Raw genomic sequence first — 15541 nt, 5'->3', positions numbered from 1 at the left:
ACTCGGCCCCCAGTGGATGCCCAGCCAGAGGGTGTACAGCCCCCCCCCCTCCCCCCGGGCAGTGCTACAGCCACCGGCCAGCAGGGGTCACCCACGGCCCAACTCGGCCCCCAGTGGATGCCCAGCCAGAGGGTGTACAGCCCCCCCCCCCCCCCCGGGCAGGGCTACAGCCACCGGCCAGCAGGGGTCACCCACGGCCCAACTCGGCCCCCAGTGGATGCCCAGCCAGAGGGTGTACAGCCCCCCCCCCCCCCCCCCCGGGCAGGGCTACAGCCCCCGGCCAGCAGGGGTCACCCACGGCCCAACTCGGCCCCCAGTGGATGCCCAGCCAGAGGGTGTACAGCCCCCCCCCGACACTCGCAGGGGCAGTGGGGGCTTGTGCCGGGAAGACGCATAGTCCCAGGCGCCAGGGCCCGGGGGGAGGGGAGGGAGGTGGAGTCTCCAGCACCGGCCACTTTTAACTCCGGTGGGTGTTTGTCTAGGAGGGTCGGGGCAGGGGCCTGGCCATGCAGTGAGGGGGCAGCCTACGGACGCAGTGGCTCTAGGCGGGGGCAGCCCGTGGTCCCAGCGGCTCTAGGCGGGGGCAGCCCATGGTCCCAGCGGCTCTAGGTTGGGGCAGCCCGTGGTCCCAGCGGCTCTAGGTTGGGGCAGCCCGTGGTCCCAGCGGCTCTAGGCGGGGGCAGCCCGTGGTCCCAGCGGCTCTAGGTTGGGGCAGCCCGTGGTCCCAGCGGCTCTAGGCGGGGGCAGCCCGTGGTCCCAGCGGCTCTAGGCTGGGGCAGCCCGTGGTCCCAGCGGCTCTAGGCTGGGGCAGCCCGTGGTCCCAGCGGCTCTAGGTCGGGGCAGCCTGTGGTCCCAGCGGCTCTAGGTTGGGGCAGCCCGTGGTCCCAGCGGCTCTAGGTTGGGGCAGCCCGTGGTCCTAGCGGCTCTAGGTCGGGGCAGCCCGTGGTCCCAGCAGCTCTAGGTCGGGGCAGCCCGTGGTCCCAGCGGCTCTAGGTTGGGGCAGCCCGTGGTCCCAGTGGCTCTAGGCTGGGGCAGCCCGTGGTCCCAGCGGCTCTAGGCTGGGGCAGCCCGTGGTCCCAGCAGCTCTAGGTCGGGGCAGCCCGTGGTCCCAGCGGCTCTAGGTTGGGGCAGCCCGTGGTCCCAGCGGCTCTAGGTTGGGGCAGCCCGTGGTCCTAGTGGCTCTAGGCTGGGGCAGCCCGTGGTCCCAGCGGCTCTAGGCTGGGGCAGCTCGTGGTCCCAGCGGCTCTAGGTTGGGGCAGCCCGTGGTCCTAGCGGCTCTAGGCTGGGGCAGCCCGTGGTCCCAGCGGCTCTAGGCTGGGGCAGCCCGAGGTCCCAGCGGCTCTAGGTCGGGGCAGCCCGTGGTCCCAGCGGCTCTAGGCGGGGGCAGCCCGTGGTCCCAGCGGCTCTAGGCGGGGGCAGCCCGTGGTGCCAGCGGCTCTAGGCGGGGGCAGCCCGTGGTCCCAGCAGCTCTAGGCTGGGGCAGCCCGTGGTCCCAGCAGCTCTAGGCTGGGGCAGCCCGTGGTCCCAGCGGCTCTAGGCTGGGGCAGCCCGTGGTCCCAGCAGCTCTAGGCTGGGGCAGCCCGTGGTCCCAGCGGCTCTAGGTGGGGCAGCCCGTGGTCCCAGCGGCTCTAGGCTGGGGCAGCCCGTGGTCCCAGCGGCTCTAGGCTGGGGCAGCCCGTGGTCCTAGCGGCTCTAGGCTGGGGCAGCCCGTGGTCCCAGCGGCTCTAGGCTGGGGCAGCCCGTGGTCCCAGCGGCTCTAGGCTGGGGCAGCCCGTGGTCCCAGCAGCTCTAGGCTGGGGCAGCCCGTGGTCCCAGCGGCTCTAGGCTGGGGCAGCCCGTGGTCCCAGCGGCTCCAGGACATGGTGCAGGCCCACAGCAGGGCGGGGCCGTGACTGCTCTGTCTGCCCCCCGCCCCGCAGGCCAGGAGGAGCCGGGCTGTGCCCCGCGGCCGCAGTGCCCCCAGGAGTGCAGCTGCCTGGACACCGTCGTTCGCTGCAGCAACAAGCATCTCTCGGCCCTGCCCAAGGGGATCCCGAAGAACGTCACGGAGCTGTGAGTGCCCCCGACGCAGGCCCCCCCGGCCTCCCAGACCCACTGAGGGCAGGTCCCACTCCCAGGCCAGCTGGACCCGCGCAGCCCTGGGCCGCCCCGGAGGTGGAAACGGGCTCCCAGGGCCAGAGAGGGGGCCAGGGCGGCCGAGCAGGGCGGCTCCAGTGCGGGGCCAGCAGCAGGGGCGAGAACATGCACACGCGTGTCCAGCCATCGCCGCACACGCACACGCACACGCCTGCACAGGCACATGGCACCCGTCCCAGGGCGGCTTGTCCTGCTAGTGCCCAGCAGGGGGCGCTGTGCGGCTCTGCGGGGCGGATCGGGCGGGATGGGCCCCAGCCCTTGTGTGTCACGTAGGACAGGGCACCCCAGGGGGCGGGTAGGACAGGGCACCCCAGGGGGCGGGTAGGACAGGGCACCCCAGGGGGCGGGGGCGACCCTGCGGGAGGTGCCAGGTGGTGCAGGGGGCGGGTCCCAGCTGGCACAACACAGACTAGCACATGGGCGCCCCCAGACCGGCACCCGCGGAGTGGCAGACCCACGTGTATACGTGCAGGGCCACAGCTGTACGTGTGCCTGCACAAGCATGTGCGCTCGCACGTGCCCCTGCACATGTGCACGCTCACACGCGTGGGCCTGCTCACATCACAGACCGACGAACCCTGGCACAGACTCAGCCTCGCGCCCCCTGCTCCGCTCGGCCGGGGGTGGGGGTCTCTGTGCAGGGCCGGGGCCCCAGGAGCCAGCGCGGCCGGTGACAGGCCTGTGGTCTCTTGCAGGTACCTAGATGGCAACCAGCTCAGCCGGGTCCCTGGGGAGCTGTCCTCCTTCAGACACCTGCAGCTGGTGTGAGTACCCGGCCCGGCTGCCTGCAGGTCCCGTGGGCTGGGTGGGCAGAGCCGGGATCGGAGCCCTGCTCCTGCCGGCGCAGACCCGCCTGTGCAGGGGGTGAGGGCACAGGGCATGGCCCCGCAGCGTTCATGCTGTCCCGTGGGCCAGGAAATTCGCCGGGCTCCGGCTACCCAGCCCCCGCCTGTGTCTTGCCTCTCCCCTGGCCCAGGCCCGCCCACCTCCTAGCCCCGGGCTCTCGGGAAGGGGCAGCCGGCTGTGGTGGAAACAGCCCCTGAGCGTCCAGCCGCCCGGCGGGCAGGGGGCGCGTTGCTCTGCCCCAGCTGGTGCCCACCAGGAATCCTGCCACGCGCTCCGGGCGCTGCTCAGCGTCCCTGCCACGTGCCCGGCGTGAGAGCCACGCCCAGGGCAGGGCATTCCAGGGCGGCGTGGCCGCGGGGCCGGCAGTGCTACTTGGGGGCGTCCAGGCGGGACGGTGTCCAGGGCTGTGACTGTGTCTGCGCCAGCCCCGCACCGATGACATCGCGGTCACGCCGCTTGTACACCAACCAGGCTGGCGGCCGGGGCTGGGCTTGGCCACGCCTGGGAAATGGCTTCCTTGCCCCGGGACGGCTGCCACGGGCCCAGGGCGCTGCCACGCGCCTGCAGCTGAGTCACTCTCAGGCAACTGGCCGCTCTGCCCAGGAAGGGCCGGGCGAGGCGGGGGCGGCACTAGGACCCAGCGGTGCCCTGTGCAGCTCTGTGCTGTGTGAGGATGGCTCTGGGGTATTCTGGGCCCTCTCTGTGGGTCAAATTCACCCGCACGGCCCTGCCCCAGCTAAGGCCTGAGGTGCAGTGTGGCTGGAGCGCCAGCGCCGGCTCGCCCCACTGCAGGGGGAGGGGGCCCCGAGCCTCGCAGTCCCGATCGCTGGGTTGGAGACGTGCAGTGATCAAGAACCGGGGAAGCGTGGGACGCCGTGGCCCCCCGGGCGGGAGCAGGGAGCGGGGCAGCGAGGGACGCCGTGGCCCCCTGGGCGGGAGCGCGGAGCGGGGCAGCGAGGGACGCCGTGGCCCCCTGGGCGGGAGCGCGGAGCGGGGCAGCGAGGGACGCCGTGGCCCCCTGGGCGGGAGCGCGGAGCGGGGCAGCGAGGGACGCCGTGGCCCCCTGGGCGGGAGCGGGGAGCGGGGCAGCGTGGGACGCCGTGGCCCCCCTGGGCGGGAGCAGGGAGCGGGGCAGCGAGGGACGCCGTGGCCCCCTGGGCGGGAGCGCGGAGCGGGGCAGCGAGGGACGCCGTGGCCCCCTGGGCGGGAGCGCGGAGCGGGGCAGCGAGGGATGCCGTGGCCCCCTGGGCGGGAGCGCGGAGCGGGGCAGCGAGGGACGCCGTGGCCCCCTGGGCGGGAGCGCGGAGCGGGGCAGCGAGGGACGCCGTGGCCCCCTGGGCGGGAGCGGGGAGCGGGGCAGCGTGGGACGCCGTGGCCCCCCTGGGCGGGAGCAGGGAGCGGGGCAGCGAGGGATGCCGTGGCCCCCCTGGGCGGGAGCGGGGAGCGGGGCAGCGAGGGACGCCGTGGCCCCCCTGGGCGGGAGCGGGGAGCGGGGCAGCGAGGGATGCCGTGGCCCCCCTGGGCGGGAGCGGGGAGCGGGGCAGCGAGGGACGCCGTGGCCCCCTGGGCGGGAGCGGGGAGCGGGGCAGCGAGGGACGCCGTGGCCCCCCTGGGCGGGAGCAGGGAGCGGGGCAGCGAGGGACGCCGTGGCCCCCCTGGGCGGGAGCGGGGAGCGGGGCAGCGAGGGACGCCGTGGCCCCCCGGGCGGGAGCGGGGCAGCGAGGGACGCCGTGGCCCCCCGGGCGGGAGCGGGGCAGCGAGGGACGCCGTGGCCCCCCGGGCGGGAGCGGGGCAGCGTGGGACGCCGTGGCCCCCCTGGGCGGGAGCGGGGCAGCGAGGGACGCCGTGGCCCCCCTGGGCGGGAGCGGGGCAGCGTGGGACGCCGTGGCCCCCCCGGGCGGGAGCAGGGAACGGGGCAGCGAGGGACGCCGTGGCCCCCTGGGCGGGAGCGCGGAGCGGGGCAGCGAGGGACGCCGTGGCCCCCTGGGCGGGAGCGCGGAGCGGGGCAGCGAGGGACGCCGTGGCCCCCTGGGCGGGAGCGCGGAGCGGGGCAGCGAGGGACGCCGTGGCCCCCTGGGCGGGAGCGCGGAGCGGGGCAGCGAGGGACGCCGTGGCCCCCCGGGCGGGAGCAGGGAGCGGGGCAGCGAGGGACGCCGTGGCCCCCCTGGGCGGGAGCAGGGAGCGGGGCAGCGAGGGATGCCGTGGCCCCCCTGGGCGGGAGCGGGGAGCGGGGCAGCGAGGGACGCCGTGGCCCCCCTGGGCGGGAGCGGGGAGCGGGGCAGCGAGGGACGCCGTGGCCCCCCTGGGCGGGAGCGGGGAGCGGGGCAGCGAGGGACGCCGTGGCCCCCCTGGGCGGGAGCAGGGAGCGGGGCAGCGAGGGACGCCGTGGCCCCCCTGGGCGGGAGCGGGGAGCGGGGCAGCGAGGGACGCCGTGGCCCCCCGGGCGGGAGCGGGGCAGCGAGGGACGCCGTGGCCCCCCGGGCGGGAGCGGGGCAGCGTGGGACGCCGTGGCCCCCCTGGGCGGGAGCGGGGCAGCGAGGGACGCCGTGGCCCCCCTGGGCGGGAGCGGGGCAGCGTGGGACGCCGTGGCCCCCCCGGGCGGGAGCAGGGAACGGGGCAGCGAGGGACGCCGTGGCCCCCTGGGCGGGAGCGCGGAGCGGGGCAGCGAGGGACGCCGTGGCCCCCTGGGCGGGAGCGCGGAGCGGGGCAGCGAGGGACGCCGTGGCCCCCTGGGCGGGAGCGCGGAGCGGGGCAGCGAGGGACGCCGTGGCCCCCTGGGCGGGAGCGCGGAGCGGGGCAGCGAGGGACGCCGTGGCCCCCTAGGCGGGAGCAGGGAGCGGGGCAGCGTGGGACGCCGTGGCCCCCCTGGGCGGGAGCGCGGAGCGGGGCAGCGAGGGACGCCGTGGCCCCCCTGGGCGGGAGCGGGGAGCGGGACAGCGTGGGACGCCGTGGCCCCCCCGGGCGGGAGCAGGGAGCGGGGCAGCGAGGGACGCTGTGGCCCCCCTGGGCGGGAGCGCGGAGCGGGGCAGCGAGGGACGCCGTGGCCCCCCTGGGCGGGAGCGGGGAGCGGGGCAGCGAGGGACGCCGTGGCCCCCCTGGGCGGGAGCGGGGCAGCGAGGGACGCCGTGGCCCCCCTGGGCGGGAGCGGGGAGCGGGGCAGCGTGGGACGCCGTGGCCCCCCGGGCGGGAGCAGGGAGCGGGGTAGCGAGGGACGCCGTGGCCCCCCTGGGCGGGAGCAGGGAGCGGAGCAGCGAGGGACGCCGTGGCCCCCCTGGGCGGGAGCGCGGAGCGGGGCAGCGAGGGACGCCGTGGCCCCCTGGGCGGGAGCAGGGAGCGGGGCAGCGTGGGACGCCGTGGCCCCCCTGGGCGGGAGCGCGGAGCGGGGCAGCGAGGGACGCCGTGGCCCCCCTGGGCGGGAGCGGGGAGCGGGGCAGCGAGGGATGCCGTGGCCCCTCTGGGCGGGAGCGGGGAGCGGGGCAGCGTGGGACGCCGTGGCCCCCCTGGGCGGGAGCGCGGAGCGGGGCAGCGAGGGACGCCGTGGCCCCCCTGGGCGGGAGCGGGGAGCGGGGCAGCGAGGGACGCCGTGGCCCCCCTGGGCGGGAGCGGGGCAGCGAGGGTCGCCGTGGCCCCCCTGGGCGGGAGCGGGGAGCGGGGCAGCGTGGGACGCCGTGGCCCCCCGGCCGGGACCAGGGAGCGGGGTAGCGAGGGACGCCGTGGCCCCCCTGGGCGGGAGCAGGGAGCAGAGCAGCGAGGGACGCCGTGGCCCCCCTGGGCGGGAGCGGGGAGCGGGGCAGCGAGGGATGCCGTGGCCCCCCCGGGCGGGAGCAGGGAGCGGGGCAGCGAGGGATGCCGTGGCCCCCCCGGGCGGGAGCGGGGAGCGGGGCAGCGTGGGACGCCGTGGCCCCCCCGGGCGGGAGCGGGGCAGCGTGGGACGCCGTGGCCCCCCCGGGCGGGAGCGGGGCAGCGTGGGACGCCGTGGCCCCCCCGGGCGGGAGTGGGGCAGCGTGGGACGCCGTGGCCCCCTGGGCGGGAGCGGGGAGCGGGGCAGCGTGGGACGCCGTGGCCCCCCTGGGCGGGAGCAGGGAGCGGGGCAGCGAGGGATGCCGTGGCCCCCCTGGGCGGGAGCGGGGAGCGGGGCAGCGAGGGACGCCATGGCCCCCCTGGGCGGGAGCGGGGAGCGGGGCAGCGAGGGATGCCGTGGCCCCCCCTGGGCGGGAGCGGGGAGCGGGGCAGCGAGGGACGCCGTGGCCCCCCTGGGCGGGAGCGGGGAGCGGGGCAGCGAGGGACGCCGTGGCCCCCCTGGGCGGGAGCAGGGAGCGGGGCAGCGAGGGACGCCGTGGCCCCCCTGGGCGGGAGCGGGGAGCGGGGCAGCGAGGGACGCCGTGGCCCCCCGGGCGGGAGCGGGGCAGCGAGGGACGCCGTGGCCCCCCGGGCGGGAGCGGGGCAGCGAGGGACGCCGTGGCCCCCCGGGCGGGAGCGGGGCAGCGTGGGACGCCGTGGCCCCCCTGGGCGGGAGCGGGGCAGCGAGGGACGCCGTGGCCCCCCTGGGCGGGAGCGGGGCAGCGTGGGACGCCGTGGCCCCCCCGGGCGGGAGCAGGGAACGGGGCAGCGAGGGACGCCGTGGCCCCCTGGGCGGGAGCGCGGAGCGGGGCAGCGAGGGACGCCGTGGCCCCCTGGGCGGGAGCGCGGAGCGGGGCAGCGAGGGACGCCGTGGCCCCCTGGGCGGGAGCGCGGAGCGGGGCAGCGAGGGACGCCGTGGCCCCCCGGGCGGGAGCGCGGAGCGGGGCAGCGAGGGACGCCGTGGCCCCCCGGGCGGGAGCAGAGAGCGGGGCAGCGAGGGACGCCGTGGCCCCCCTGGGCGGGAGCAGGGAGCGGGGCAGCGAGGGATGCCGTGGCCCCCCTGGGCGGGAGCGGGGAGCGGGGCAGCGAGGGACGCCGTGGCCCCCCTGGGCGGGAGCGGGGAGCGGGGCAGCGAGGGACGCCGTGGCCCCCCTGGGCGGGAGCGGGGAGCGGGGCAGCGAGGGACGCCGTGGCCCCCTGGGCGGGAGCAGGGAGCGGGGCAGCGAGGGACGCCGTGGCCCCCCTGGGCGGGAGCGGGGAGCGGGGCAGCGAGGGACGCCGTGGCCCCCCTGGGCGGGAGCAGGGAGCGGGGCAGCGAGGGACGCCGTGGCCCCCCTGGGCGGGAGCGGGGAGCGGGGCAGCGAGGGACGCCGTGGCCCCCCGGGCGGGAGCGGGGCAGCGAGGGACGCCGTGGCCCCCCGGGCGGGAGCGGGGCAGCGTGGGACGCCGTGGCCCCCCTGGGCGGGAGCGGGGCAGCGAGGGACGCCGTGGCCCCCCTGGGCGGGAGCGGGGCAGCGTGGGACGCCGTGGCCCCCCCGGGCGGGAGCAGGGAACGGGGCAGCGAGGGACGCCGTGGCCCCCTGGGCGGGAGCGCGGAGCGGGGCAGCGAGGGACGCCGTGGCCCCCTGGGCGGGAGCGCGGAGCGGGGCAGCGAGGGACGCCGTGGCCCCCTGGGCGGGAGCGCGGAGCGGGGCAGCGAGGGACGCCGTGGCCCCCTGGGCGGGAGCGCGGAGCGGGGCAGCGAGGGACGCCGTGGCCCCCTAGGCGGGAGCAGGGAGCGGGGCAGCGTGGGACGCCGTGGCCCCCCTGGGCGGGAGCGCGGAGCGGGGCAGCGAGGGACGCCGTGGCCCCCCTGGGCGGGAGCGGGGAGCGGGGCAGCGTGGGACGCCGTGGCCCCCCCGGGCGGGAGCAGGGAGCGGGGCAGCGAGGGACGCTGTGGCCCCCCTGGGCGGGAGCGCGGAGCGGGGCAGCGAGGGACGCCGTGGCCCCCCTGGGCGGGAGCGGGGAGCGGGGCAGCGAGGGACGCCGTGGCCCCCCTGGGCGGGAGCGGGGCAGCGAGGGACGCCGTGGCCCCCCTGGGCGGGAGCGGGGAGCGGGGCAGCGTGGGACGCCGTGGCCCCCCGGGCGGGAGCAGGGAGCGGGGTAGCGAGGGACGCCGTGGCCCCCCTGGGCGGGAGCAGGGAGCGGAGCAGCGAGGGACGCCGTGGCCCCCCTGGGCGGGAGCGCGGAGCAGGGCAGCGAGGGACGCCGTGGCCCCCTGGGCGGGAGCAGGGAGCGGGGCAGCGTGGGACGCCGTGGCCCCCCTGGGCGGGAGCGCGGAGCGGGGCAGCGAGGGACGCCGTGGCCCCCCTGGGCGGGAGCGGGGAGCGGGGCAGCGAGGGATGCCGTGGCCCCCCTGGGCGGGAGCGGGGAGCGGGGCAGCGTGGGACGCCGTGGCCCCCCTGGGCGGGAGCGCGGAGCGGGGCAGCGAGGGACGCCGTGGCCCCCCTGGGCGGGAGCGGGGAGCGGGGCAGCGAGGGACGCCGTGGCCCCCCTGGGCGGGAGCGGGGCAGCGAGGGACGCCGTGGCCCCCCTGGGCGGGAGCGGGGAGCGGGGCAGCGTGGGACGCCGTGGCCCCCCTGGGCGGGAGCAGGGAGCAGAGCAGCGAGGGACGCCGTGGCCCCCCTGGGCGGGAGCGGGGAGCGGGGCAGCGAGGGATGCCGTGGCCCCCCCGGGCGGGAGCGGGGAGCGGGGCAGCGTGGGACGCTGTGGCCCCCCCGGGCGGGAGCGGGGCAGCGTGGGACGCCGTGGCCCCCCCGGGCGGGAGCGGGGAGCGTGGGACGCCGTGGCCCCCCCGGGCGGGAGCGGGGCAGCGTGGGACGCCGTGGCCCCCCGGTTGACCCCTGGCCGTGCTCCTGTTTTCCAGGGACCTGAGCAACAACAAGATCAGCTCCTTGAGCAACTCGTCCTTCAGCAACATGAGCCAGCTCACCACGCTGTGAGTCCTGCGCCGGGGGGGGGGCTGCAGCCAACAGGGGCCGGGTCTGCGCCCGGGGAGGGGTGACGCGAATGGCACGGCGGGGGCGGGGCAGCCTGCGTGTTGGGCCCTGACGGCCGGTTCCTGCCTCCCCAGGATCCTCAGCTACAACGCGCTGCGCTGCATCCCCCCGCTGGCCTTCGAGGGGCTCCGGGCGCTGCGGCTGCTGTAAGTGGGGGCCTGGGCAGGGCCTGGGGGGGATCCGGGGTGAGAGGCGCGGCTTGAGGACGTGGGTCCCTCTTGGCTCGGGGCGGGGGTGGGGGGAGGTGCCAGGCACATTCTGTGCAGTGCCAGTGAACGGGGGCATCTGTGGGCTGCAGACAGGCAAAGCGCGGGGCTGCTGCCGCCTTTTCGGCAGGTGAGCAGGCTGGGAATGCCAGGGGCCCGGGGCGCAGGGGGCCCCCGCCGGGCGGGCGAGCAGGCTGGGAATGCCAGGGGCCCCAGGGATCAGGGGGCCCCCGCCGGGCGGGTGAGCAGGCTGGGAATGCCAGGGGCCCAGGGCGCAGGGGGCCCCCGCCGGGCGGGCGAGCAGGCTGGGAATGACAGGGGCCCGGGGCGCAGGGGGTCCCCGCCGGGCAGGCGAGCAGGCTGGGAATGCCAGGGGCCCCGGGGATCAGGGGGCCCGCGCCAGGTGGGCGAGCAGGCTGGGAATGCCAGGGGCCCTGGGGAGTAGGGGGCCCCCGCCGGGCGGGCGAGCAGGCTGGGAATGCCAGGGGCCCAGGGCGCAGGGGGCCCCCGCCGGGCGGGCGAGCAGGCTGGGAATGCCAGGGGCCCAGGGCGCAGGGGGCCCCCGCCGGGCGGGCGAGCAGGCTGGGAATGCCAGGGGCCCAGGGCGCAGGGGGCCCCCGCCGGGCGGGCGAGCAGGCTGGGAATGCCAGGGGCCCAGGGCGCAGGGGGCCCCCGCCGGGCGGGCGAGCAGGCTGGGAATGCCAGGGGCCCGGGGCGCAGGGAGCCCCCGCCGGGCGGGCGAGCAGGCTGGGAATGCCAGGGGCCCAGGGCGCAGGGGGCCCCCGCCGGGCGGGCGAGCAGGCTGGGAATGCCAGGGGCCCGAGGCGCAGGGGGCCCCCGCCGGGCGGGCGAGCAGGCTGGGAATGCCAGGGGCCCAGGGCGCAGGGGGCCCCCGCCGGGCGGGCGAGCAGGCTGGGAATGCCAGGGGCCCGGGGGCGCAGGGGGCCCCCGCCGGGCGGGCGAGCAGGCTGGGAATGCCAGGGGCCCAGGGCGCAGGGGGCCCCCGCCGGGCGGGCGAGCAGGCTGGGAATGCCAGGGGCCTGGGGCGCAGGGGGCCCCCGCCGGGCGGGCGAGCAGGCTGGGAATGCCAGGGGCCCTGGGGAGTAGGGGGCCCCCGCCGGGCGGGCGAGCAGGCTGGGCATGCCAGGGGCCCCGGGGCGCAGGGGCCCGCGCTGGCTAACAGCCTGGTCCCACAGGTCGCTGCACGGCAACAACATCTCCAGCCTGCCCGAGGGCCTCTTCGCCGACGCCAGCTCCTTGTCCCACCTGTGAGTAGCGCCCGGGGCCCGGGGCCCGGCTGAGCGGGGAGGCTCCCGCAGGCCACCAGCCCCGTCGGGCGCCCAAAGAGCAGGATCGTGCCCAGGCGGGTCCTTTGCCTTCGGGGTCGGAGCCGTCAGGCCACCCCGGGACCGTTCCAGCCCCCCTGCAGCCTGGCGCGCTCGCCTGGCCGAGGCCTGGGCTGGCTTGGCGCTGCACTACGATGCCGCCCTGCTCTGCCCGGCCCCGCCACAGGGCTCTGGGCCAGCTGACGATGGATTCGCTCGCTGCGGGCGTGGGCCTGGTCCGTGCAGAGGGGCCCAGCTGCTCCAGGCCCTGCGCTGCGGGACCGTGCGGCCCTCGCTCTCCAGCTGCCTCCTGCCAGCCTCGCAGGCCCACGCCCCTGGGCCCAGGACGAGGGCTCCCAGGGGAGGGACCCAGGCTCCTGGGGAGGGGTCTCCCGGAGAGAGGCTGCCTGGGGAACGGATCCCGGAGCCAGGACCTGCCGTCTCCGTCCTACGGCGCCTGGGCCTGGGCCCTCGGAGCGTCGGTGCGAAGCCTCCAGGGGAACGTCCCCCGACAGGCAGTCGCCTGGCTCCGGGATCCCCCTCCCTCCCAGCTGGCGCCCAGGCTCCGGGCAGGGGCTGGAGCCCAATTTGTGGGAGCTGTGTGCCCCCTGCAGGAGGAGCCATGGCACTGCACCCTTGTCCTCGCCATGCCCACCGGCGTTGGGTGGCCCGGCAGCGCCCACTGGCCGCCAGCGTGCAGGGCACTGCCTGCCAGGCCCCCGAGCCCAAACCTCCAGGAGCGCCTGGCTGCTTTGGGAGTGTGCTGGGGGCTCTTTGGAGGGAGGGAGGGGGAGCCCGCCCCCCGTGTGCAGGAGGGGCAGAGAGAGTCCTGGGGTGGGGGGGGGCAGGAGAGGCCAGGAGCCCTGTGTCCCTGGGTGGGCGGGGGGGTGGGGCGGGGGAGGCCAGGAGCCCTGTGTCCCGGGGTGGGCGGGGGGGTGGGGCGGGGGAGGCCAGGAGCCCTGTGTCCCTGGGCAGTCGGGGTGGGCGGGGGGAGGGGCGGGGGAGGCCAGGAGCCCTGTGTCCCTGGGCGGTCGGGGTGGGCAGGGGGAGGGGTGGGGGAGGCCAGGAGCCCCGTGTCTCTGGGCAGTCGGGGGGGGCGGGGGAGGCCAGGAGCCCCGTGTCTCTGGGCAGTCGGGGGGGCGGGGGAGGCCAGGAGCCCCGTGTCTCTGGGCAGTCGGGGGGGCGGGGGAGGCCAGGAGCCCCGTGTCTCTGGGCAGTCGGGGGGGGCGGGGGAGGCCAGGAGCCCCGTGTCTCTGGGCAGTCGGGGGGAGGGCGGGGGGAGGCCAGGAGCCCCGTGTCTCTGGGCAGTCGGGGGGGGCGGGGGAGGCCAGGAGCCCCGTGTCTCTGGGCAGTCGGGGGGGGGCGGGGGAGGCCAGGAGCCCCGTGTCTCTGGGCAGTCGGGGGGGGCGGGGGAGGCCAGGAGCCCCGTGTCCCTGGCGGTCGGGGAGGGCGGGGGAGGCCAGGAGCCCCGTGTCTCTGGGCAGTCGGGGGGGGGCGGGGGAGGCCAGGAGCCCCGTGTCTCTGGGCAGTCGGGGGGGGCGGGGGAGGCCAGGAGCCCCGTGTCTCTGGGCAGTCGGGGGGGGCGGGGGAGGCCAGGAGCCCCGTGTCTCTGGGCAGTCGGGGGGGGCGGGGGAGGCCAGGAGCCCCGTGTCCCTGGCGGTCGGGGAGGGCAGGGCAGCTGTCTTGTTCACAAATCCAGGGCTCTCGCCAAGGTCTCCCCGGCACACGCCCCGGCCGGGTCCGAGCGGCAGGCCAGCTGTTCCCGGGCTGGGCCGGCTCTCGCTCACTCGGCTTTGTTCCCCCCCGCCCAGCGCCATCGGGGCCAACCCCCTGCACTGCAGCTGCCACCTGCGCTGGCTCTCCAGCTGGGTGAAGACGGGCTACAAGGAGCCGGGCATCGCCCGCTGCGCCGGCCCGCCCCACATGGAAGGCAAGCTGCTGCTCACCACCCCTGCCAAGAAGTTTGAGTGCCAAGGTGAGGGGCCCTGTGCAACGCCTGGCCTGGCGTGTGGGCACACTGAGCACATGGGCTGGGCAGGTCGCAGGCTGGGGGTCCTGTGCCGGGCTGGGCGTCCTGCCGGGCTGGGGGTCGTGTGCCGGGCTGGGCGTCCTGCCGGGCTGGGGGTCGTGTGCCGGGCTGGGGGTCCTGTGCCGGGCTGGGGGTCCTGTGCCGGGCTGGGGGTCGTGTGCCGGGCTGGGGGTCCTGTGCCGGGCTGGGGGTCCTGTGCCGGGCTGGGCGTCCTGCCGGGCTGGGGGTCGTGTGCCGGGCTGGGGGTCCTGCCGGGCTGGGGGTCCTGTGCCGGGCTGGGGGTCCTGCCGGGCTGGGGGTCGTGTGCCGGGCTGGGGGTCCTGCCGGGCTGGGGGTCGTGTGCCGGGTTGGGGGTCCTGTGCCGGGCTGGGGGTCCTGTGCCGGGCTGGGGGTCCTGTGCCGGGCTAGGGGTCCTGCCGGGCTGGGGGTCGTGTGCCGGGCTGGGGGTCGTGCCGGGCTGGGGGTCGTGTGCCGGGCTGGGGGTCCTGCCGGGCTGGGGGTCCTGTGCCGGGCTGGGGGTCCTGTGCCGGGCTGGGGGTCGTGTGCCGGGCTGGGGGTCCTGCCGGGCTGGGGGTCCTGTGCCGGGCTGGGGGTCCTGTGCCGGGCTGGGGGTCCTGTGCCGGGCTGGGGGTCGTGCCGGGCTGGGAGCCTGAGCTCTACGCCCGGCTGAGATCCCTCCTGCATGTGGCTAAGTCCCTCCCCGGCCTGCATGTCCGGGGCAGCGGAGAGCAACAGGCGCTGGGGCCGGGAGGGACCGTGCCAGGCAGCCCAGCACAGCCAGAGAGCCTGCCCGGCCCCTGCCTCCCGCCCAGCCCCACAGGAACACAGCGACCCCTGGCCGCCGCGGCTGGGCTGGGCTGCTCTGCCGGTCGGTCCCTGGCCCGTAGCAGCGCTTGGGAATCTCCCCCCCTCAGCCCTTGTGTGCAGTAGGGGGTGCTGGCTGCTTTGTAAGCGGCGTTTGTGCCTGGCTGTACGTGTAGGGGAGAGCGCGGAGTCTCTGTGGAGTGTTCTCTGCAAGCAGGACGTTGGGAATCATTAACGAAGGGCCAGAGGATACGACAGAGAAGATAGTTTTGCCTCTGTATAAAACCCAGGGACGCCCACACCCTGAACGCTGCGCACAGACGTGGGCGCCGCATCTCAAACAAGATCTCTTGGCTTTGGAAAAGGTTCAGAAAAGGGCAACAAGAATGCTGAGGGGTTTGGAGCGGGTCCCATGTGACGAGAGATAAAAAGACTGAGTCTCCTCTGTTCTAAGCTGAAAAGACCAACGGGGGACACAATAGCGATCTATACACTCATGAGTAGGGTGCAAAAAGTGACTAAGGAAAAGTGATTTACTTGTTCCCACAATATAAGAACTAGGAGTGACCACCTGCAATGAACAGGCAGCAGGGTTAAAACAAACCAAAGGAAGTTTTTCTTCACGCAGCGCACAACCTGTGGAACTCCTCGCCAGAGGATGCGGTGAAGGCTAGAACTTTAACAGGGTTCAAAAAAGAGCTGGATAGACTCATGGAGGTTGGGGCCATCAATGGCTGTTGGCCAGCATGGGAGGACTGGTGTCCCTGGTCGCTGTGTGTCTGGAAAGGGGAGGGATCACGTGCTGGTTCCCTGTTGTGATCACACCCTCTGGGGCGCTTGGCCCTGGCCACTGTCAGCAGACAGGACACTGGCCGCTCTGCTGGGCTTGTTCCGGGTGACTCACTCCAGATGTGGATTGGGCCCACACACCAGAGAGCCAGGCTCTTTCCCAGGCAGAGGGACACAGGACACAGGCGGGGGCTGTCACCAGGCTGGGAATGGGGCCTGGGAGTAGGGGCTAGGAGGGGTGAGGAGGCTTTAGAGCAGGGAAGGGGGGTTCAGGGCCCGTGAGCCCCTCCCCCCCAAGAGGAATAAGGCCTGCTGCTCTGGTGCTGGTGCTAACACCGATCCTATGCCACGTGTCTCTGAGACCCAGTAAAACTTTCAACTCTGCTGGCCGGCGGAGCGTCCCCTCTGGCTGTAGACGGGGGTGCAGAGTTGGGGGCCCCCCGCTGCAGTGGTGCCAGCGGTGGGATGGCCTGTACCCATGGAGTAAGTGCCTGAGCACAGTAGAAGGAAGGGGGCTCGCAAGAGCCA

General features: G+C 76.9%; 1 protein-coding gene across 1 annotated transcript in view; it reads left to right on the top strand.

Moving 5' to 3' along the window:
* SLIT1 (slit guidance ligand 1) overlaps nucleotides 1-15541 on the top strand; it is a 93499-nt gene that overhangs the window by 66258 nt on the left and 11700 nt on the right. Inside the window, 6 exon segments of the mRNA XM_089780286.1 lie at nucleotides 1920-2052; nucleotides 2832-2900; nucleotides 9728-9799; nucleotides 9935-10006; nucleotides 11263-11334; nucleotides 13203-13366. Of these exon segments, the coding sequence (XP_089636412.1) occupies nucleotides 1920-2052; nucleotides 2832-2900; nucleotides 9728-9799; nucleotides 9935-10006; nucleotides 11263-11334; nucleotides 13203-13366 (582 nt within the window).

The sequence above is a fragment of the Pelodiscus sinensis genome, chromosome 8 (assembly GCF_052426305.1).
Source record: "Pelodiscus sinensis isolate ZL-2025 chromosome 8, ASM5242630v1, whole genome shotgun sequence".
Lineage (NCBI taxonomy): Eukaryota > Metazoa > Chordata > Testudines > Trionychidae > Pelodiscus > Pelodiscus sinensis.
Note: the sequence above shows the minus strand (reverse complement) of the source record. Positions and strands in the feature narration are given on the sequence as shown.